At 36.6% G+C, this 25497-nt stretch overlaps 1 protein-coding gene across 4 annotated transcripts in view; it reads right to left on the bottom strand.

Annotated features, from left to right (window-relative positions):
* Positions 1-5305: 5305 nt before the first annotated feature.
* Positions 5306-25497, bottom strand: part of LRBA (LPS responsive beige-like anchor protein) — a 367482-nt gene continuing 347290 nt past the window's right edge. For 3 of the 4 annotated variants that reach the window (XM_039698441.1, XM_039698444.1, XM_039698443.1), the window contains exons 54-57: positions 16432-16533; positions 15021-15235; positions 8774-8925; positions 5306-6841 (exon numbers count right to left, since the gene is read on the bottom strand). In XM_039698441.1, the coding sequence (XP_039554375.1) occupies positions 6751-6841; positions 8774-8925; positions 15021-15235; positions 16432-16533 (560 nt within the window). In that variant the 3' untranslated portion in view covers positions 5306-6750. The remainder of the gene's footprint in view (positions 6842-8773; positions 8926-15020; positions 15236-16431; positions 16534-25497) is intronic. The other variant, XM_039698442.1, reaches the window with a different exon arrangement.

Here is a 25497-nt window from a genome sequence, read left to right as displayed (position 1 = left end):
CCAAAATGCCTATTTAAAAATAGTGATGACATCTGGGAAAAATAATCATATGGCCAACAATCAGATAAAAACAGGATAGCTAGGAAAGCCCCCTTAGCAAAATTATAGCACTACTCCATGCCTTAAAATACTTCCACATAAGTTCAGTCTATGCATAGTTGCAGGAGATAATCACACTTTAACATAAAAATAAAAATGCATTGGTTAACACCAAAACACTGAATGAAGGTCCCTAAGTATCACATTTGGTTTCTTACCTGCTGCACTTTCATTTAGTCCTTCTCTTGTAGAACCACCAGTTGCTGCTGGAAGAAGGTAAAAATAGTTCTGGTTCACAATTTTTTTCCTGTTATAAAGGGAAAGAAACTATCACAGAAATTTACTATAAGTTACACATTTCTTAGAAAGAACTGTTACAAACACTCCATAGTGACATCTCTACTGCTACCATGCCTACATTTAAAAAAATAATTATTAAAAATAATCTTTTTAAGTATCCTAATCTTTCTAGGTCCTTTGAAAGTGAGTAGCTGTTCACAAAAGCCCAATGAGCCATTCCTGCAGTTTTAAAGTCCCAGGACTGAATCCTCTCCTGCCATAAATCAGCCCAACACTACATCCACTGATTGATTCCCATCAATATTTACCCATACAGACAATCACCCCCTCTGGAACAAAAAGAAAAAAAATTAAAATAATTCTCAAAATACATTCATGAGGATGCTGTTTTGTGGCATTAGTTTCATCAAGTATTGACTCATTCTTGGTGGCTAATTGTCAAGAATATTTACACAGGTCAGTAAATCCCCATTTAACCCTGGTTTTCAAATCTTTCTTCCTCCCTGTAGTCACTGGTCTAATTATTATAGCTAATTAACTTATAGTGATTCCTTCACTTTTACATAAATGTATGTATTTATCAATCAATCATCTTCAGTTTTATCAGGTTTTAAATGGGAAACTATATTTTGCATTTACTCATTCTTTCTTTCAAGCTACATCAAAACAACTGTTGGAAAGCAGCAGAAATGCACAAAAATTAGCAACCAACCCAGAATGCTCACTAAGTAAAACTGATGGTTTTAAGATGCCAAAAAAGACAAGCAAATGAAACCCTCCTACTTGCAGTCAGCTGCAATGTCTAAAGCACAGAAGTAGGTATGAAGTTGAGCTTTTCTGTCAGGGAATTCACTCTAGCATTTTGTTTTCTTTTTAAACTAAATTTGCATTACAAAACAAAAAAAAAACAACAATAACAAAAAAAAACCAAAACAAAAAAACAAAAAAACCCACCAAATCCACAACAGGGCAGGGAGTGGTAGCTGCAAGCAGCTGTGCAACTATCCACTAGGAAGCTGTTGCTTCTGTTCTTGATTTTATTTTTTTATTTCAAAGAGAATTTGAATTTTAAGTGACTTTGTTTCCTTAGGAAACAGGAAGCCAAGAGTGTGAATTGTGCAAGGTGCAGGTTTCAAAGTACCTAAAACAAAGTTCCTTCCTCCCCAAAATAATAGGTGAGATAATTACCAATTAACAGGAAATACTGCAGTCTAGAGCATTTAAATGCTGAATATTTATAAACACTGCTTGAATGACACTACATGTTTTGTTTCAAATGGTCAGATTTTCAATATTTACCCATACAGACAATCACCCCCTCTGGAACAAAAAGAAAAAAAATTAAAATAATTCTCAAAATACATTCATGAGGATGCTGTTTTGTGGCATTAGTTTCATCAAGTATTGACTCATTCTTGGTGGCTAATTGTCAAGAATATTTACACAGGTCAGTAAATCCCCATTTAACCCTGGTTTTCAAATCTTTCTTCCTCCCTGTAGTCACTGGTCTAATTATTATAGCTAATTAACTTATAGTGATTCCTTCACTTTTACATAAATGTATGTATTTATCAATCAATCATCTTCAGTTTTATCAGGTTTTAAATGGGAAACTATATTTTGCATTTACTCATTCTTTCTTTCAAGCTACATCAAAACAACTGTTGGAAAGCAGCAGAAATGCACAAAAATTAGCAACCAACCCAGAATGCTCACTAAGTAAAACTGATGGTTTTAAGATGCCAAAAAAGCAAATGAAACCCTCCTACTTGCAGTCAGCTGCAATGTCTAAAGCACAGAAGTAGGTATGAAGTTGAGCTTTTCTGTCAGGGAATTCACTCTAGCATTTTGTTTTCTTTTTAAACTAAATTAGCATTACAAAAAAACCCCAAAAAAAACCACAAAAAAAAAAAATCCACAACAGGGCAGGGAGTGGTAGCTGCAAGCAGCTGTGCAACTATCCACTAGGAAGCTGTTGCTTCTGTTCTTGATTTTATTTTTTTATTTCAAAGAGAATTTGAATTTTAAGTGACTTTGTTTCCTTAGGAAACAGGAAGCCAAGAGTGTGAATTGTGCAAGGTGCAGGTTTCAAAGTACCTAAAACTGTTCCTTCCTCCCCAAAATAATAGGTGAGATAATTACCAATTAACAGGAAATACTGCAGTCTAGAGCATTTAAATGCTGAATATTTATAAACACTGCTTGAATGACACTACATGTTTTGTTTCAAATGGTCAGATTTTTGTTTTTGCAGCTACAGAGGCTTGAAAAAAGCACCCCTTGCACACAGGATAAGCAAGTCAAAAAGCAAAATGGGAGAGCCAGGTAAAGTAATTTCTGTTACTGGACATTGCTATTACTGATAGCACCAAAGTCTCCACACAACCAGACTGAGCTGTGCCTACAAAATTTTGCAGCTCAGAGCTCACACAGCAGCAAGAAAAATACTAGAATAACTTGAAGAAAAAATAAAATAATCAGTTACCACTTCTCAACTGTTGTCCATTTAGCAAACAGCAAGTACCACATTTTGGAAACCCTTTTACCTGTTCCCACACAATACAACATCATTTCCAAAGCACACCCAACAATCCAGGGGCAAAGTTGCGTGCAATTTTAGATTTTACTAAATGCACACATCTCTTTGGTTTCAAGACTACACTTTCCACTATTATCTCAACGAATTTACAAAAAAAAAAATTGTATTTCCTACAACATATAAATAGTTGTGAAATTTATTACATTCCTTTTCTAACAATATGCTTCTCGATAATAAGTCTCAACTGAATGTACACTATTTACACACACAAGTCAGAATTTATTCTTTCAAACTCTGTATGTTTTAATCTTTTTTACCTCGTGACAATGGTTGTATTTGAATCGAGGAGCTTTAGGTTAGACATACGTGAATGTCAGTACATATAAGCAAAATCTAAAACCATTTCTTACTTTTTTTTTTGTCCAGAGCTTTTGAAGAGCAGCTTTAAAATGTGATGTATCATTAACTGCATTAGTTTACTGAAGATCTCAGGTTGGTTCTGCATAAAAGTGAACTATTTTGGATTTCATGTAATGATGTATCATATGGTAAATCCATGCAAGTGACTGGTTTCAAGTGTTACACAAACATCCTAGCCCTGTATGAGAGAGGTCTCACTGGTTTAGAGCAGCCCTCTCAGAATGGCCCATCACTGGTTCTATTTAATGAGGATTAACCCAGTGTCTCAAAAACAATATAGTGATCTGTTATTCTCCTTGAATTACTTCTGGGAGAAAGAAGTATACCACAAGCACACCGAAATCTGAATAAGAAATTTAGGACAAAGTGAAAAAACTACAATCTACACAGTCACCTTACCCAGGCCATTCTTATTCTATACAACTAACAACATTCATGTCCTGACTAAAGCTGCAAAAAATTCACTTCCCATTACCTTGGTATCAGATCAGCTCTTTGGGATGTTTACCAGGAACAAAGTGAAGGACTAGCAAGAGGATGTCAGGGCAAGAAACAATAACAGATACATACACAGCTTGCCTTCAGGTGTAGAGACAGACAGCACAAAACAGCCAGGAGCTGCAGAAATATTCTGCAGTCTGAGCATTCATTTACTTCTGCCTGCAGTAGCACCACAACTCAAACTTCCTTCAGAGAAACCCCCACTCTGACCACCCATCTATAGCATATAGATCCTATATATATAGATCCTATAGCATTTCTATCAGCAATTTGCTGACAGAAAATACAAGGGACTTCAAGATACATTTACCAAGTACTGCACAACCCAACCAAGCAGCACTGCTGCAGAGCACTTCCCATAACCACAGCTGGCAGCAGCTCTGTTTGAACTCACCAAGGTAAAAGAAAGGCCAGACTTTCACATAAAAAAATGTTCTTCATAAATTCTCCCTCTGCAAAAATGCACTGGAGGAGAGAGGTCTATCCCTCTCTTGAGGAATATTCTGCCAATAGCAGCCAAATGAGGCCCAGCTGCAGGTTAATGCCTGGCATCTGCTGATGGCTTTTAGGTGATCCATGTGACACAGGTGCTGCCTGAACAGCTGGAAATTTAACCCTGTTTTCCATCTCCTCACTAACAACATGAGTTGGGAACTACTTCAGCCAAAGCTGAGATCCCAAGTGCACACCTGGGCCCCAGGGTGGTGTCCAAGGTATTTGGGTTCACCTGTGGAAGGAGGGGATGTTCTACTCACCAGAGAAGTCCAGAACAGAGGTGTCTTCACAGGCCTGCTCAAGGAGGAGAAGGTGAAGATGTCCTTTCCCTCAGAAAACACCACACTGCAGCAGCTGCTGCCTCCCAAGGAGGGCTAGGTGCAACTCAGGACAGCACACACAGGTACAGCTGTGCTTCCAGTTTGGGAAAGCATTTCCTGATCCAATAGAGCCCTTTCGAAAACAAGCAACCTACCAAATCAACTCCCTGTGAAATATTTTGGCTCCAAGATCAGGAGCTATTATTTCTATCAATAATGAAGTGTTTCCTCATAAAGAGAAGACTTTCAGGATTTCCATTTAGTAAAATACACCTTTTTCTTGTTTGTTTTCCCTCCACCCAGTTTAGGAAAAACCACCCCTGGCTTGAGAAAAACTCAAATTTAAGTTCAAGACCGTTCCAATTTCCCCTCAAACTCTGCTGATACAAGGCTGTGAATGTGGTTGAACTTCAGGAAATGTGAGATACAAGTTTTGCATAACAAATGTTCAGTACACAGAGCTCAGTACATCAGGCACTTCCCACAGACATGACCCATCATCCTTGTGCTAGACAAAACATGAAAATATAACTACTGATATACCACAATCACCTCTGTATGAAAATGCAGAAAGCACAGAAAACACCTTTTCATACAACCAAAAGTACACTGAATACATCAGCCATGGCACCCCTTTCCTCTGTTAGAAACATATCCTGAATCACAAGAACCCAGTACTCCACTGAAGGTGTCAATTACAAATGTAATTTTATTTAATTTATTCACTCAAACTGAATTTTCTCATTCCAAATCTTTACTGAAAGAGTAGTTAAATGCTTAGAAAAACCAGGAACTGCTCTAGTAGGCAGCTAGAGAAATGTATGTATCAATACAGATATGGAATGTAAATTTCAACTCAGAGATCACAACATACAAAGGAGATTTTTATGCAATACAGACTTACAAAACAATAACAGTTCTTTTCACAAATATTTTCACAGAGTTCTGCACAGCAATCTTGTAGAAAAGTAGATTTGTGCAACACCAAAATAACTTATTGTTCCTTAGTATAAATTATTTTTCATTTCCTAAAAGAAAGAGGTAATTTAAAATGACTAGGCAGGATCTGACTGGATTTGGTGGTAGCAAAATATGAAAGACATTGTTGCTATAGGCAGAAAAGGAATATGACATGTGCTACAGTATTGCAGGGGCACATTCTGACAAAAAAGAAAGAAAAAGTAGCCTGCAAATCTTGTGCTTCTGCTGCTGTATAGAGGCTGTGCACCAGCAAACCCCTGCTGCCTTCCTGTTTTCACAGTCAACCAGCAGAAATGTGCTTTGGAACTTGCCCCTGCTAGAAAACACCTGCCTCTGTGGGCTTCTGGTTTGAAGCCTTCAAAAGGAGCCTTTCTGATTTGGAGGAACAATCCACATTTTGGTGTGCTTTGAAGGAGATGCCAGTTAGAAACTAAAAAGGATTCACATTTGATGTAACACAAACTCCATTCCCGATTTCTCTCGTAACTGCACTAAACATTCAACTAAAAAAGAACTTATTGTCTAAGCCTAGAAACGTGCTTGAAGAGTAACATTGATGGAAATGATTTGCAAAGTTTAAAATTACATTAACCATAATTTAAATATTACCCCTTGATTCCCAGAAACTTCAGTGCTGATGTAGTACAATCATTTAGAAAAGTACGAGACAAAGTGTGGTACAGACAGCACAGATTGAAATTCCCCCAATACCATAATTAATTTCTGTTATGTTAAAATCATATTTTCCTCAAATTTATAGATAAAACTTCAGATGGAACATTTGTTTCTTCATAATATAGCTAGAATGTGAGTTTCAACCATGTTTACTTTAGGTTTCGTTTACATACAGGGATCAAAATAGACTTTTCATTGTGACTAAAAATATAGATTTTTTTTTTTTTAAACTACAGAACCCGGCAGCTGGTTTTCTGCATCTTTGCCCTTCCCCCAAAAAAGTCAAGCGAGGTCTACAAAAATAGCAATTAACTTTAAAAAATAGGTTGCTTCTTCCAGCAAATTTCAGTTACATTCAGATGTAATAGAAGTATTTATAAGGAGCCGTGTGCGCCTCGACCCCGAGGGAGGCAGTGCTGTGTGCAGCTCCCTCCTGGCCACAGCTGCTCCTGTCAGTGCTTGTCCCGGCCTCTGGGAAGGTCAGTACCTGGTTTGGTACTCGTGGTGCCAGCGATTGAAATCATTGTAAAAAACCACGATGCTCCCGGACGCCATTCCAGTCATTATGCACCTGAGGGAAGCAGATTCACCGGTGAGAAAACGCGCAAAGCACCGTGCAACACTTTGTGGGGTCAGCCTAAAGCGACACCTGAGAGCTGGGCAGCACAACTGCTCACCAGCATTCCTGTCCTGCAAGGCCACTTGGGATTCCCCAGGATTACTTCTTGGTTTTTGGTGGGGGGTATGAAGCCCTGGTGTAGCAGCAAAGAGAAGTTTCATTTCAGTTTCAACTCTCCCAGTTACGCACATCTACATGAAGGAATTGGGTGTGGGCACAAGGCTTCAGTTGGAAATAGTAAAACTGAAGGCTTTGATTGTTTTGGAAGCTCCTGAAAGCAATCCCTGGGCTTTCCCACTGAGACACTCTTTCTTTCTGAATGCCTTACCCTTGGCCTGCTACTGGAGATCATTTAGATGTGTTTGAAAAGCCATGACCCTGACACAGTACACAATCAGTCTCTGGATCATTTTCTCTACAGTCTCATTAAAGCATTACAAAAATCAGAACTGTAAGGATGTATAAAATCCTGGCATTTGGGAGGAATAAAGCCTTAGAATTAAAAAATTCAGAGTAAAAGACTGCAAATCTTTTCTTCAAAAAGAAGATTAAGTATGAGATCATCAAAACATTGCATTTTGATAGGATCACCTATTTCATGTCAACAGTACAATTTTAACTGTTTTTCTGTTACATTAAAATGTCTTTTAAATAACTCTGAGTGATTACCTGTAATTAATCAGTAATTACTCAGTAAAATACTCTGAGAAAATATCTTCTTTGTCTTCCAACCCATAGTGCATAGGTTCTTAACTTGAGGCCATGGATACATTTCTCTATGCCCATATTAAATTTCAGTTCATTAACATGTCATTAATTAAAGATTCTCTAAATGCAAAATTTCCAAGGTCTAAAATTCAACAGTTTTTCAAATACATTTAACAGCGAGGGCTTTTTTTTTAATGGAAAACCACTTCATACAAAATGCCAATATTCTCTAATTATGCTAATCAAGAAGCTGTTCAGTGCTTCATTGAAGTTCACAGGTTTTACTGGTTTGGATTTTTTCAAGTTCATTTTGTGTAAGTTTTAGAAACACATAAAAATTTTAAAAACATTCAGCATGGATTTCAGTAAGTGGAAGGCTAAGAGCCTCAGGAACATGGTTTACTGCATAATGTAGACATCCATAAAGGATTTAGGGGACAAATCGGTTTGAAAAGTACACAGAAACACCATTTAGTAAATACACCACAGCAAATAAAATCCTAGCCTGAAAGCTAAAGGTGTAGAGATGAAATGGGAAACATCCATCTTATAAACAAACAATATTTTTGTGATAAAAGCACTGAAGTATTGTCAAGTACAGCTGCACTGGAAAGTGCAATGTGAAACTGCAGTAAAAATTTTAACTGGTCACCTTCAGCAGGAGGCTTGTTCTAAAAGGGTCATGCTGTATGTGGATAAAATATCTTTTCTAGAACTGACAATGACACTTTGCTTTGGCAAATATATAGATGTGTGGAGGGAATCTTCTTGTGCACCTATTCCAACTGTTCTATTTTTAACACAAAAGTCTGGAATTAGGAATGTGATTTGTCTTGTAAGTGAAAGAAGAGAGATGAAAGCACACATGTAACCTTCCCCTTCCATGTGACCCACGCTGTACATTGGTGCAAACCAATAACTCAGCCTATCTTGAAAGTCTGCCAAAGAAAGATTTCTTAGATCTCTCTTCATTCCCCAAAGAGCTGAAATCCTGAAAAAGATTATCTGCCCTAAATATAACATGTTAAAAAAAAAACTTTTGCCAGCAAAAATTCTCAAGATAATCACCAGGATCTCTGACCCACAGAAAATCACAATCAGAACAACAACAAAACCACAATTTAATTGTAGATATGCATTCCCCAATCCTCTTGTCCAGAGCAGACTTGGTCTCACCTTTGGTCATAGGACAGGGCCATGGATCGGATTCCAGCATCGCACCCTGGGTAAGCAAAGAGCCGTTTGAGGTCCCACACCTGCCAGACCATGACAACGCCGTTGTCCCCACCTGTGAGCAGATACTGTCCATCCCGACTCAGCTGAATGGCCTGGGGAAAGCACAGGGAGATCTGTCAGATAAATGTCTGTGTGGCTCTCACTTCCCCACTTTTCCTTGCAATAAAAAGGTTTCATATTGATAGCTGAATGTCCAGGGAGACTTTGATATCAATACAAGCTTTTGGGAAGCAACATTACTGTTATGTTATTTTACACAGCAAGAGAATTAATACTTTTATGCACACATCTCCAATACATTAGATGTCACTAGTTAAGTCTCACCTCACCTGTGATTTATTCCATGTTCCAAAGATCCAATATGAGGTCAGCTAAAGAAATTTACTCTTCTAATTAGCTAGATTTACAAGATGCAGTAGCACTGGCATTAAAATATAGCACCTGACATTCCCCCAGGGGTCTTTAATACCAGCCTAGCAGAAGCTGAATGTTGACAGGAACTGAATTGTTATACGAATCACTAAAATTAATTTAGACCAGCACTTTTAGATTCCTGCACTGGATTAATAAAATAATGATCCACCTCTCTTAAGAGAGACTGTGTTTCGTTTTATCATCCATCCTGAAACTGCCTGTGAAAACTTGAATAGCATACACCCTGTTTTGTATGCACCATGGGGACTGATGGCAAATCTGTATTTGAAATCTTTATTTGGGAACCAGATCATGAAGAAAGATGGTATTCCCTTTAGTATCTACTTATGGAAATGCTGCCCAAGAATTATCTTAATTTTTTTTGAGCCTGCTGATGCCTTCTGAGGAGGGCGAGAAATTGGCAGAAGTTTACCACAGGTTTATTCCATGTTCCATGTTTTGAGGTGATGTTGACAGGGTCACTGAATACGCCACAGTCTTGTTGAGTATTGTCATATTGTGCAGTTTACTGAATAAGAACTCTCCATTCATCTCAGGCATTGCCTTCATCACTCTGTAAACTTTCAGCATTCCCTACCTCAAAAAAACATTGAATGAAGCTGGTTCCCAACAGCAATCCTTGGAAGACTCCATGACTGACTCTTCTCACAGCATGTGAGCATTTTTTCAATATGGGTCTCAGTAATTACTACTACATAAACCCTGAGGAGGCTAAAAACTGCATCTGAAAGGAGGCTGTTGTGCAGAAAAGAAATGTAAGCAGTAGAGGCCCTGATTTTATGGCCACATCCTCCATCTCTCCAGGAAAACTTAAAGGTCTGCAGAGTTTTCCAAAGAAACAAAACCAGAAAATTGAACAGATTCTGTCATGTGGAATGACATCAGCATGGGCCACCAGCAAGATCAAGACCCTTGAAACTACATGATTAATAATTCCAAGTAAGCCCAAGCCTTTTCCTATGCTCTCTTCCTGTTTTCAGATGCCTCTTCTCCACTCTCTTTCTGACTTTTGCTCCCCAGCTTGTGTCTGTTTTTCCTTCTCTGCTCTCTGCTTTTAGATTGGTCCACAATACTCAGGACAGAAACAGCCTGTCCTCCATTCTGCTCTTCTTTCTCCTCTGCTTCCTTATCAGTTCTTCCCTTTCCTTGCCCAGGGTCACAACCATCACATTTCTGGCCATGGATCTTTTGTGCACTTCTTTGTGAGGGATGATTGGTTGCAGGGAAAAACTGCATCCATGGCCTACTGATATTCAGTACAAAATACAGATACTAAGCATTATCTACAAATGTATTTAACCTAAGGTTTGTGAATCAGCTAAATTTGGGCAGCCTTTCAATGCAATACACACTCTTCACATCAGGATTAATTTGTGATAAATTTCATCAGGCCCAACTTCTCAATAGAATGATGTAAGAATGGAGGACGTTCAGAGCAGTGGCTTTTAAATCCCATAAACACACTCTCAAATAAATTGATTCTTTTTGACTAAAAGATTGTCAAGGCAAGGACATTGCCTCAAGATGATAGTCTACAAGCAAAACTCCAGCTCAGAGATTTAGATTTAGGAAACAGTAGAAAGAACTGAAGACAGAATTTTGCAAACATCTCTCTACTGAAATCTGTAATTATTTTGGCACTTCCAGTCTCTGTTTATACAGGTTTGCAAATATGCAAAACTTTTTACATGCTTCAGGGAAAACAAGTTTGGGATTTTTTTAACATAGAGAATTTACAGCACGTGCACCACAAAAAAATCAGAGAAACTAAAACACAAAGACGTTACATTCATGCAACACTGAAGTGTTTATACAGACTGCTGACAAGCCTAGAAACCAAAATATACAGTGTGTGTAAGATACTGCTTTGTGAGCAGCAGTAACTGAAGTCAGACATATTGCACATCTGTATTTTTTGTATTGCTGCACTCTATTACTGTGATGCCAAATACATCCTGTAAGAATTATATGATGTGCGACACTTAGATTAAGATAGAGCTTCTATATTATGTTATAAATTTTGAGTGTTTACTGCAACAACTCCCAAGGAGTCAGAATGGATCACATTGCTGGAATTTTATTTCATACAATAACTTTAAAAGGAGTGTAATTGAAACACAAACATACCCTAAACAAAATGTAACACTGAGCAAAAAAAAGGATGATAAACCTATTCCAGCCGTGTTTTGAACTAAGATGACAAGCCATACATGTAAATTTAGACACAATAAAGCAGAACTTGTAGGGTTTTTCCAACCACAGCAAAGTATGGAAAATTGAATACTAATGAAGATTAGAATGGAGTATTCTGAGTTGAAGCTTCTTCCTCTCCCCCCAAAAAATAAATGTTCCAACTATTAATTGCTTCTGTGATTGCTGCTATCAGAAATGTGCTAAGCACCTTGAAAGCACAGGCACAAGGAGCTTGAAAACTGTAATTTAGAGACTGTCGTAGAAGAGTAGAGTGAGAAATGGACAGAAAACAAACTGGTAAGACTGAAAATTATCTAGAACTAGCATGCACTGAGTGGATGACCACAAGATCTAACTAACCACAAAAGTATTAAAGAGATTATTCATTAGAAGCAAAAATCAATATGGGGTAGTTTTCTTCTCTATAACAATAGCAGCCTCCTAAGGGTATTTCCAAATTGCAGTGAAGACCGTGACAAATAATTATTTGCTACACTTATAAAATTCAGCTGATGAAAATCCATTAACCTTATGGTCATGGTTCACTTGAATTTTATACTTGAGGCTTTTACTGAAGAAATGCTATATTAAAAGGCAAATTAAAGCCATTAATCTTTAACTCTTCCACTACCTGCAACATGCAGTAGATTTTGTGATCTTTTGATTAAATAAAGTACAGGCTTTGAACCCTTACTAATACCTATGCAATTTTACTAAGTCATTTGCTTGACATGAAGACAAGATGTTGATTTATTTAATTTTTATTGTTTATAAATAAATTTCTCAGTCATTTACCTACATACATATGAAGGGATGAAGGAATGAATGAAGGGATGAAGGAATGAATGGAAGAAAAAGGTGACCCTGTCAACATTTCAGTTCCATGAAATGCCCTGCAAGATTTAACAAACGAAAGGATGCTTTTACTCCCAAGTACTCCAGCTGGTATAGAAGGTGACATGAATCAATTTTACTGTTCTGCTTTTCCCCAGCGTAGTTTATCTGCAATTCTGCTAGGTATGAAACTGAAACAACCCTGCAACTAATCTTTCTCACAACATGAGCTTCAGACTCTCAAATAATCCCCAAAGTGCACAATTTCAGCAATGTTCTAAAAGCTGCATTTCTGACTTGTATTTCCCTGGAAAGTCTCAAAAGTTTGCACAAATCCCTTTTAACGTTTCAGGTTTTTGAAAGGCAGTGCTTTGTAAAAAGGCAGAGCTGACACTGTGACAGCCCTGGCTTACAGCAGCAGGAGTCTTGTGGGCACTTCCACATTTCAAAACAGACTCAGGAAAGGAAAATAAATTGGTTCCTCTGGGTGAAACAGCATACAGTCTTTGTTTAGGATAAAATAACTTTACCTCTCAGAACAAGCAGACTATTTAGAGTTAAAGGTATTCATTAAGATATCTAAACACTACATGGTAGATGTACTGTGATATGCCTAAGCTTCACTGAGCAATACAGTATTTAAAACAAAAACAGGTGGAAGACATTGATTAGACCCTGAATTTCCCCAGAGGTTCTGAATTTTTTTATGGCAGTTTTCTAGCACAAGAATACAAGAAAGAAAATGAGAATGTTGATCCCAGCGTCACTATTGAAAACTGCTAGTTTTACCAATAACATCCTGAAATACTGGCCCATAATGACACAGGAAAACTGAAGTTGTTCTACTACAAATTCCACACTTATGACCCTTTTCCTTCCGTTTTCTATCCTCCCCAAGCAAAAGCCAATGAGGAGAGTTTGTCAGCACAGCCCATGGGTAGGTGCTATTCATTTTAAATGCCCCACTTTAATCATGCAGTTGCCACTCTCCTTCAGCAATGATGTAGTGCAGAAGCACTGGCAGAGACGCTGTAGGTTGTTTAAGCGTAAAGCTCAGCTCGGACCACTGGGACAGAAAGAAAACAAAACAAAACAAAATAAACCCCAAACCCCTCTACAAACATAATTCTGGCCCACAGAGAGCAGAACTTCAATTGCCTCCAGCAACATTCCTAAAGCTGTGGGTACTGACTGAAACACTACAGAAATTGTTTTAGCCGGCAAGGGATTTCTAGATATTTTACAGATTTGCTGGCCTAGCTGACAACATAATCACAACTGAAAGTGACAGATTATCAACATTATTAATGTAAAAAGAGAAAACACTGTGATATGGTCTTGCTTTATGGAAAGAACTCTGGGATGAAGGGTAGGCTGAAAATCTCAGACGTATTTGTACAAGGATGGCTGAAGATACAATTTCAGGGAATTGATGCAAAAATCTACATTAATTTGGAAAAATGTCTGGGGACATAAATATACACATTCTTACTTCACTTCCACAGCCTCAAACCTGCACCTGTGGCTGCCACAAAACACAGAAGTTAAATGCCCCCTAATCCCACTAGACTGCAGTCTCACTATGGAAAAGGGACCTACACAGAGAGTTATTTCTGCATATTCCACCACCAGCATAGCTGAAATTCTGAATGGATGACATAGGGATACTGGATTAGCAGAGCATAGTACATGATAGGAGTTTTAGAAGGTTTTAAGTGGAATATACTGAACTGTACCATAAACTTCTGTGCTAATGAAGCAGTTCCATGCGAGCTATAAAGTGTAAATAAGGAAGATCAAAAATTCTTTAAAATACATTGACACATTCTTCCATCTTTAGCATGGAAAGAAGTGCTCACAACTTTGCACAACAGCTGAAAGAATGCAAATAATTCTGTAAAACAAACATGATGGCAGAGAGGGATTTTCTTCCTGACATGTGTAATCCAAATAAAGGTAAAAATTTTTGAGAGTTTTCAACTCAAGAGAACATTGGAAATCCCAGCAGCTGAGTTCCTGGGATCTTCCATCAGATTACAAAAATCAGCTTGGAGGTGTGGTACTGCAGTACAGCTGGCAGCTTCTGCTCTGTTTCATAGGTACTATTACACAGGAACTGTCAAGACACCTTCATTTTGTATTATAAAATAAGTTTTATAAAGCCATAGGTTTAAAATGCCTCCTGCATAGTTTTGAACTTGCTCCAGCTCTCCTGCAGCTAAAGATGTGGAACTCTGCTGCCTGCTTCACAAATGCCAAGGGGCTAAAAGAGTTGAAGTATAGACATATCCCTATAAACTTCTTGGAGCTCAGCACACCACATGCTAGCTGAACCAGGATGCAGGAATGCGGTCAGAGATGCCAAAAGAAAGCATCCAAAATAGCACGTCCACTGACCTCCTGCCTTCAGACTGAAAAGCAAAGATGCAGCACAGCCTCTCCTCGTCAGCAATTAGTAATATTTCTATTCTCCAGCTCAAGGAAATGATAGTATTCCTAAACACAATGTACCTTACTTTATGAATAGAGTTATTTTACATTAAAACTATAATAAACACGTCCTAATGTTATTAAGAGTACACGGTCCCCTAAAATGTTTTCAGAATGTTGCTATGCCATGGTCTGGTACCACATATTCATGGTCTGGCTTTAGAAAGAGTCTCCACACAACTCCAGCATTGACAGCTTTTCTCCATGCAGTTAGCACACACTTGAGGACACTCACCCTTATCTTGTCATCCGTTTCCATAGTGGCCTGCAGTCTCCCATTCACACTGAACACACAGAAGAGGCCATTTTCATAATATATGACACAGTGGCCTTCTCTGGAAGCTTGAATAAGTTTTGGTCTCAGGCAGCTTTCAGGACCTTGTAATCTTTCAGGACCTTCTAACGTCCTCAGTAGATCTCCATTCATAGAATGTATGAGACATGGTCCTTCTAGTGAGACAGAAGAGGATCTCAGGTTATTGATTTATATGCTCAATTAAAGACATCATTTCCCAAATAGTAAATCATGACTTCTACATAAATAATCTCTATTTTATTACTTTATAATGGCTGTTACCATGTTTAGGTGAATTGCCTATGACTTCAAGGGTGCCAGACACTAAGATAAACAGCTTATCCCTTGAAAGCTTTGTATTAAGGTTCCTAGATTGCCTTCTGTGGATTTTCTTTTAAAGCAGGTAGTAGTTAATTTTAGTTTGATAGTTAATTTTAAGATTATTTAAATTTGAATAATTAAACATACTGAACCTTGAAAGGAGATTAGCAAAACACAGACACACAGAGTAAGAGTAATGAATTTACATATGTAGGTATTCTACAAGTGTATGTTCTCATATTAAGATTGGAAGCCATACACAGCCCACTAAATATCTGCTTTTTAACATGTTCTGACAAACACCTGCTTTGCACAAAAGTCACACAAATTTACGTGCATAATGCAGAAATGCACACAGGTAGAGACCATGAGTACACCCAGTTCTGAAGAAGTGTCTCTGAGTAGCTATTTTAGAAATGCTAAAGTAGAAAGATACTAATTCCAAGAAATTTACAGTTTAGAAACAATTGTGGACAATTAAACAAATAAGAAAATTATATAGAATATCTACAGAATCAACATCACTCTTTATAATTTGCCTGCTAAAAGCAGGTCTTTGAGAATACAAATGGAGCATATGAGAGGCTCTGCAGCCAAGCTGAAAGAGCCTGAACAGAATTACCAGTAGTTTATACACATTCTTCATCAAACAAACAGTCCAGTACTTTGTCCTTCTCTCAAAACTAATTTTTGCTTCCCCTTTTTGAGAAGTTATCCATTACAGCCACTCTTCACCATCCTGGCTCTCAAAGGCTGTATCCAACTATGCTATATGCAATTACACACTGGATAAACAAACAGAAATAGCAATCAGGAGAGCAACTGATGTGGTTGCCTCTTCTTATAAACGTCTGAATAATCCTCAGTTTCAACATGTTTAAAAAGAGGTCTCAAATTCCACAGCAACTAAAAAAAAGGTTAGAAATAAAACCACCATAAAGTTTATAAATTCTACTACCTGAGACTATATTCCTCTTGGCATTAGGATTATAGCTTCACAAACAGAAAGAAATGACAAGAGCTACCTTACCTTTTGAACCACTTATTACCAGGCCGAGCTCAGCACAAATGGCAGCACAGGTGATCTCATAGTCATGTCCTGTCAGAACAGCTCGAGGAGTTGCAAAATCACCTTCAGTGAAAAAACAATAAAAGCAATCTTGGTTACAATCTATTCCCAAAATCACTGCTTTCCATCACTGAAGCACCTTCTGTTTCCTTGCTCTTTGAGTACACGAAGTGATTTGTTGCTCCTGTTTGCATACAGGAGTGTTGTACTCCTACCTGTGTAGTACAGCAGCAGCACTCTGCCTGCATATTTACTGAAAGTCAGGTGTGCAGTAAAACCAGCCAAAGTTGGCTTCCCCTCCCTCTCTCTCCCCCTATAGTTTGTATTTACTGGAGGGAGAGATTTAAGTCAATTACTACCCTTTCCTACAACAGGCATTAGTAAATGCAAGTATGACTAAAGCAGCTATCAAGAGAAGACACCTAAAGTGCCCAAAGATGAAGGAAAACTTCCAGTGACTGATTTTATTTTAACCTAATAACAGTGCTGAAATCTCAGCTTGAAGTCTAGTTCTTTGCAAGACGTGGAGTTGGACCACAGTCAGTATGAATTTCTGATTGAATTGCAAAGAAGTCCCACTCAAAACCAACATTAATGCTCCTACTAGACATTTCCCTGCCACAGGAGGAACTGTATTTTTTTTTACTTCTCTTTATAATCAAACATCTATAGATACAGTAAAAAAAGAAGAATTGTACAACTGGCACATTTAAAGAAAAATAATATTAATCTCCAGGTCAAGGCTGAGAAAGGGTAAGCAAATGCTATAAAACTCTTTAAATAGTTTTATATCTTTGCTCATAGGTTATTCATTGCCCTCTTCAAGAGTGCTGGCATTTCAAAAAATCACAAAGTTATTTTTGTGTTATCATATAATTAGCTCATTCATAGCATTCTACAAAGCATTTAAACTCCAAAGGATATTTTTTGGGCAATGCTATCATGTAGTTTTCAAAAGGTTTAGATGAGTTTTTAAGCAGCAGGGAATAATTTCACTTCACAATGGATGATGATATGTGAGACACCAACAAAGCATAAAGCAGTGGTAAAATCAAGCTCTTTTTCACTTGAAAAAGAGGAGATGGCTTTACAAAGACACAGAGTAATAGTGGGACCAATTGACTCCATTAGTTACTAAGTTAGCATCAATCAAATTACATTTGGGGTTGTAAATTTAAAAAGATAAATCCAGCATAATGTCATTAATCTGTCCATGTAGAGCAGCACCAGCAGTACTGGTACTGAGCACTATTAGTGATCATGGAGCTGTATTTAAAGGGATAGTTTCTCAGACCCTCCATGAGAGACTTCTCTGCAAAAGAGGTGTAAGATGTGGGCTTGCATAAACATTTTTACTCAAACCATTTATACCACCTCCCAAAACATATGTGCAGCTGCCACATTCCAGTGGCTTTTAAGTAAAGGTCAATCTCTGACAAAGTCTCAAATTAAATATTTTGACCTTTCAAAATTTGATTTATTCTTTAGTTAGTATCACAATTTGTACCAACAATACAAAATCTTGAAAAGTAAATAAATCTATTTCTTCTTAGATATAGCCACAGACACTATATATGTGTGTGCATACATGTACACACCCAGGCATGTATGTTGCCAGCACTTTAAAGGTGAACATGCTTTAGAGCAACTTGCTGAATCGTTCTAATCTCCTAAGAAACAGTCATTAGAAGCTGTCACTTTTGTTTCATATAATGTTTGAAAAAACAGACTCAAGCCCAGGAAGTAAGGCAGACAGTTCAGGAGCAAAGGAAAAAAACTCCCAACAAATTAGAAGCATAAGGGTGGATTTAATGACCTCTAGGTACTTCTCAGGTGGCTGATCCTGTGAATTTTGCTCACAAACCTTTCAGAGCAAGCTGCTCTATTGAACCTCGCCCCACTAAACATGGGCTGGGCACCTCAGAAGTTCATAAATGAGCTCTATATAGCCAAGCAACAGACCTGCAGTTTTAGGGGAAAAATGTAACAGCAACTGTAACAGTCATACTATCTGGTAACAATTTAATGTTGCTGACCCAATTCTTTCTCCCTGTCACTACCAAGCCCTAAAATGTGGCAGCTTTGCGCATTTAAAGGTCTTGTTAGTTTGTTTTCTTTTAAATGAGCTGCCTATATTAGCAAAATTTAGAACTCTGGTTTTATTGTTTTCTTCTGCTTTCAGAAATTGAATTAACACATAGTCTCATAGATCAGCATGGAATTAATTCAATTATACACTTCACATTAATGAAACTTTTAAAATACACAAAATTACAGGAGGTAATGAATGTAAGATGTTGGCATTAGAAGCACTTATGAGAAGCAATGCCTGAATGAATTATTAGGACTTGCAGATACACAAAAACATGAGAGTAAACTTAATGCTTACAGCAACTACATTATTATGGGCTTTATCTGCATCAGGTTGTCAGCAACTACATCCATTAAATGTAGGAGATAAGATTGTTAAATCAAGAAGTAGAAACTTAGCATACATATATAAATCAGAGTTCACAGAAAATAAAATTGCCTAAGTAACACTCACAGTCTTTTCAGAATTTGGACTTGACTTCAAACATAACAGAGTATAAATGTACAAGTGGAAGGATCAGTGTTTCATAGATTGTATCAACCGTTTCCTAAATTATATTTGAAATAAAGAAACACTAAAAAAAAAACCCACAAAACAAAAAAACAAACACCCAACCCAAATGAACAAAAAAGGGAAGAAAACTAAGTAGTATCTTTAAAGAACTTGGGATTCGAATAGATACTGTAAAAGAAGAGTCATGTGAAAAGTCAGGCTGAATCCTTTGATAAGAACGTCAAGTATTTAGGGGTTTCCAAGCCTGATTTCCCAAATAATGGGGTCAACTTAAAAGCTGGTCATAGAGCAGAACAGATTTCTTTAAAAGCTTTTAAACTGTTATTGGTTCAAAAGATTGTCATGGTTTTCAATAATGCAAAGAGAAAATTTTATTTTGTTGCTGGTTTAAGGGGCACCACTTCAAACTTTTCTAAATTGTTTTAGAACAGACTCACAGACCCTTTTGAAAAGCTAGGGAAGTGACTTCAAAGGGAAGAGAGTCTTTGTCTGCTAAGCAGGTTTACGACCACTGATGCAAACCCTAAGTAAGGGCTGAAAAGAACACTCAGAGAATCTTTATGGAGATCCTTAAGGAAGATGAACAAGTCAAATGAAATTAAAGATAGTTCAAATCCTAGCACTTATAACCAGGACACAATAGCTTTACAGATGTGCTTTTTTCAGTGTAGGATATAGTGATATCCTAAGACTATCCCACCACTGGACCATTGCTTGGAGCTGAATTCTGTGACATTCTTAATGCCACATTCACATTGCTACAAATGCCATCAATGATTTATTTAAGTCACAGGAGGCACACATAAAGTTACTTTCCAGTAATGGACAGAATACTTTACCTTTGCAGCAACCATTCAAATTATTTCAAAAGAACTCACTTACATTCCAATAAATAATTTCTGCAAAGCTGTTTTCCCATAGAAAATAACATAAAATATCACTCTTACTTAAGTGACTAAAGTACATTTTAAATCATAAAATTCAAGCTTCAGAAGATAAAAGAAGAGCATGAGATATCATGTCAGCCTGTGGTGATATATCAGTGAAAAAATGTTAGGCTTTTGGAGACTATGTTTAAAAAGGAACAGTGGGATTACAGAAAAGTCAAAACTTTCTTCCAGTTTAATAACATCCAGAAGAAGAAAAGCCTCACTGGAGAGAACAAGAAATTGGTTTGTATTACTGGGTCTCTCTCTGCTATTTTTTTCAGCTTTGGTGATGTTACAATACAAAGCAGGATCATGACATTTTAAATCCATCAGCAAATTCCTGAAATGGCCGCTTTCTTTATTTTCAGCACAAAGCTGTAAAAGCTGAGCCAAACACAAGAACTCATTTGAAGAAAAATATCTTCCTAAAAAGAAAGCAAATGAGAGATTAGCTAAAAAACTTACTTCACAATTAAATATGAGATACTCTTCCTACTATTTATGGGTGAGATAATGAGACACATTAAAATATGATTATTTGACTGTGCTCCTTTTTATGTTTTATACTGAGAAGACAGTTAATTATTATCTCACAGAGACCTCAACAGCCATTTCTAAATTATTCTGATTGCAGAGGCTGTGGGGCACTTTAAATGGCAAATTAATTATGCAATTTTATGTCAATACAAAATCCAAATCAAGTGAAGCATCAGTTAATCTGTCTTTTTACCTATTTCTTGCAAAAGTGATTGAGTGCCTTCTTAGAATGACACATCAACCAAACCAAACTACATATACAAGAAAGGCATTCTAAAATTAATTTTTAAATTTTCCCAATTTGGAAATTGCTTTTTATGATTAAAAAATAAGGAAAACAATAAAAGGTTTGAAATAAACATGGGAAGTATAGATGTGTGTACAGAATATAGGACATCTGGACATAAATGCTCTCAGAAAAATGTAGGTAAATCAAGAAAACTAATTTACTGCTAAGGTCCTATGTTGATTATATGGCAGGTTTCAGACTTTAATTGCATGAAAGTGATAACTGTCAAATATTATATAAAGTCTGTGTATTAACATTATTTATAGATCACATAATTGGCCAAATGATTAGAACCCCATTTCACTGGCACAGAAAATTACCTGATGGATGAGAGATCTTACTCAATTGATACCACACAAAATGGTTGAAGTATTCCTAAAGCTTCAGTTTGAATATTTTTTCTTTGTAAATAAGAATTTTTATATAACAATATAATATTTTCATATTATATAGGAACTTCATTGTTGTCTGGTTCTTCATGTGACACTCCATCAGCATTTCCTCTTAATTCCTTCAAACTACTTCCCATCTGTTCAGACTTATTTTACCACAAAAAGTACAACCTTATGCCAAGATGCAAGTTTTGGTTTTGAAAAAAAAACCACTTCAACAGTGTATTTTGTGAAAAAGGAGCAACATCTTTGAACAATGTATCATACTATCCTGATGCAAAGTCTAAACACGCAAAGCACAGGAGATACTACGGTTTGTTCAGTAAGGAAAAAGTACATTAGATTTATTTTGTAGGATTCCTTTCAGTAAATATAATCCAGGAGGGTTTACTATACTTAGCTCAGTGTCACAGTGCAACAAGTGACCAACATTCAGTCAGTATTAATGGGAGATTTTTCACACATGCTGTGTCACAAAAACTACATTTCTAAAACAAACAGAATAAGGAAGAAGATCTAACAGACCTTCATAAACTAGGCATTACAATTCAGACTTCAAAAGTCAATAATCTCAAGTCTCTTAACTCCTACACCATGTGCAACACAAAACTTTCTGGAATGGGTTCTCTGTAAGTGGGGATTCATCTGCTGCAAGTCCTGGAAGTCATTCAGCAGAACTCCTCCCACTGAACCCAGGCCTTTTTGAAGCCCCTGGAAAGTATCTGCAGGTGAATATTCGGGGTCAGAGTACACTGATATTTTAATATTTGCACCATCCTGACTTCATAAACTGTTACTTAAATGGCAGCTTTGAAGTTTAGGATACTGTCATTTTTGTCTGATAATGTTCTAAAACACATTTATGAAGGGGCTTTTTTTTTGTTTATACTAAAAAAACAACCTATTTTCTTCATATTTCTCTCTTTTGGTTTATAGTACCATTACCTAGGGAGCTCAAGAAAAAAAGGCAAGAAACATAAACAGAAAAGGAAAACAATAATAATCAAGCAATTATTTCAGTCAGAAATAGCAGCTACTGAGAAATTGTTGTAGGGTAAACTAAGATAACTACATCTAATTTAAATCCATACAGTATTTCATAACTTGGGCAAAATATAATCTGAGATGAGAGGTTTCCTATGATAATTCCACTTAGTTTGGCACATTTTTGTGATCTTTATATTTCCACTTATTAAAATACATCAATGTAATTTATTCCAAAGTCTGTGCTTGAGTTATTCATTACTTTCATAAAGGTAATTTCAAACTAATACTACCACCAGTAGTATATTGTACTACAGAGATGCTTACCACCATTACTTACCAATGTAACTTGGTGGCATACACCAAGTTCAGAGAATACATAAGTTAGCTGTCTTTTTACAAGTAACTCTTTAAACCAGATACTTTTTCAGGGAGACAGGGAATAACTCCAATATTTCCATGGTAATAGTACTACTACTAGAATTTCGATCCAGAAACACTTAAAAATAATTTCTCACCAAAGTCAGGATTCTTGTAGTGATCAAATAATGTTTATAACATTTATGCTGTGATCTTATTCTAGACTATAAATTATTATATCTTCTGCACTAGTCTGTTCTGTCTTACATGGTATAGACTTTAAATTGAATGGTGTTTTTTCTCAGCAACCAACCAAGGTAAATAAATGTGATGCATTAGCACATCATCCCACAACTCTGTATATGGTGCACATTAAGGTTGTATTCATTTACCATCTGAATGTAATTCCTTTTACCACATCAGCTATTAGTTACAAGTCATAAATAGAGCATTGTTTTTCCTGGAACTCAAAGGTCTGTGTTGCATCAAGCAGTACTAAATATCTTTATCCTGCTGGAAATTCCATGCATCCTATTTCAGCAACACCTGAAGCTGGGAACTGCCAGAAGAGCAGCATCCAAACTCCTTCAGTGTTTCCAGTCTCAACATACATACATCCTTGGTTGCCTCAAAACTTGCTCTACAATGCTTCGTCAAATTACTGATTGACAAGTCCTGAAACACAATCTTTTAGTTTAGCTGAAAACAAGGATGATAGAAATGCTACACTTAAGTAGGACATACTTTTAGCCAAAACAAATATTTATGGCACACAAACTTACATGCTTATCACTACCAAGCCACTATGGCTATTAGCTGCTTTCCAAACTATCTGTGAATGCTATTGCAAGTTCTCTTCAATAAAGACCTTGTCGCCATAGGTATTTATGACACAACTCGTGGCATTATATAAATACAAAATTATCTGGCTTGTGTGCCATCATTGCAGATTTCCAGATATACCAGAATTCATCCACCTGTTATTCCTCATCTTTTTTCCAGTTTAATTGTGTGGAAGGTAGAACCATCACTTCTATGTGATTTACAGAGTACTTGGAGGCCTCCATACAATGAGGCCTCAAACTCTTTGAGGTATCAATGTGTTACAGGTGAAAGAAGAAAGCACAGTGACCTTTTGTGGCCGCAGAATTTAAGGCTCTGTTCTAGATTCATGCAGACTGCCCCAGTCCTTGTTACCTGTGAAGCTACAGGGAACTGTGGCACCATTTACAGCATCAGGGGTTCTGTCCACTAAGCTTCCATGAGGCTTTCAAGGCTAACATTGACTAATGCAATAAATGTTAGATAAAAGAATATTTAGGGGTTGCTACCTTTCAAAAACATGTTACGGATGCTTTTTCCAAGCTTTGTGTATTTTCTCTATGATATACTCTATACTGAAATGTATTTGTAACACACATAAAAAATGTAACACTGTGCTTGTTAAAGCCCTTTAAAATAAAAAGAAAAAAGTAATCCATTTCTTTTTACGGTCTTACTTAAAAAAACACTCCTGAGCTATTTCTGTTTTGGTTCATACGTTGAACTTAAATTCACATTGTATTTTCTCATTATAATTGCAACAAAAAGGATAAAAATTATACTACAAATTAATATTTTTTTTTTGCCTCCAAAATGTGAATAGGTATTTTTAAATTTTTACTATATAGTGCCTAGGATCCGTTCCTGAGATCAGCTTCAACTGGATGCCAGCAGATGGTGCTGAAGGACTCTAGCTTTACATGGAACATTGTCCTGTCCTGCCATTTTTGAGAAACAAAGAATATTTGTTACATCTGTAGTAAAACAACGTTACACTAATCCTGAATTTTTTACTGGCTATTTTTTTTAAGAAGGGCTCACACAATAATGTATAAAATGTGTTCAGGGGTAAAAAAACAAAAGTGCTATTGAGCACCTAAAGGAGCATGTGCAGACTGTCCTAAAACTCGGTGCTGGAGCAACACTCTTTTCCTACCAGGCTGACTTCACTAAACTATGGCATTTATAGCTGCAGCAATTTCAAACATATTTTCGTATTTTGAGGCTTTGAAAAATTTTAGCTATTCTGGTAGACAGAAAGTAACAGTAATAGAAGAATTTCCATTACTAACTAGCCTGATTAGTGATTTATGGACATTTTGATACTCCTGCTACTTAGCACGATAAATGAAAAAGGGAACACTAGCAGGTAAGCTTTTTACAACTATTTCCCAATTCAGTTTTTTAAGAGAAGCTGCTGTTAAGGAAATTATTTAATTTATTATTTAATTATTTAATAATTTCAATTTTTAAAAAATTATTATTAGAATTCTAAATAAAAATTCTTTGGAAATGTGGACCCTCATCTTCTCTACTACTGAATTGAAACGAATTTTGAAAATAGAAGTCCAGATCATGCAGACCTGGCAACCAAGACATAGGTTAATTAAAGATGAGGATGAGGGAAGAAGGCAAATATCAGTTTTTTGGCTACTGAGTTAACCACATGACCTGCCTGAAATCAGTGTGACTGTTCACTGTGTGCAGAGAGAAGCATCCATGCAAATGCAACTTTACAGGATTAGTGTGTCTGAGTACAAAGAAATTATAACCCACAACATTATTCTTCAATCAACCAACACAAAGATGCTCCTCAGGTATCATTTCAAAGTTTAAATTGCTTGCATTGTCCACTTCATGATGAAGCACTCACAAAAAGTTTTAAATTTCCAACTGAAAAATGTCTGCAGCAGTTGGTGAAACACAGATGTTTTTTTCTTTTATTATAATTACCAATACAATTTAAAATAATGATTTCTCTAGTCTCAAGATCATAGCTTTAATGTTAATAATGATTTATAATTATTTTATAATTATATACACCATATATATAATATATATATATTTAATAGTAATAATGTAAATTGATAAAAATCTTGATGGTATTCA

Source organism: Passer montanus, unplaced genomic scaffold (genome assembly GCF_014805655.1).
Source record: "Passer montanus isolate IOZ18808 unplaced genomic scaffold, ASM1480565v1 scaffold125, whole genome shotgun sequence".
NCBI classification, from domain to species: Eukaryota; Metazoa; Chordata; class Aves; order Passeriformes; family Passeridae; genus Passer; species Passer montanus.
This window is presented reverse-complemented; position numbering and strand designations above follow the sequence as displayed.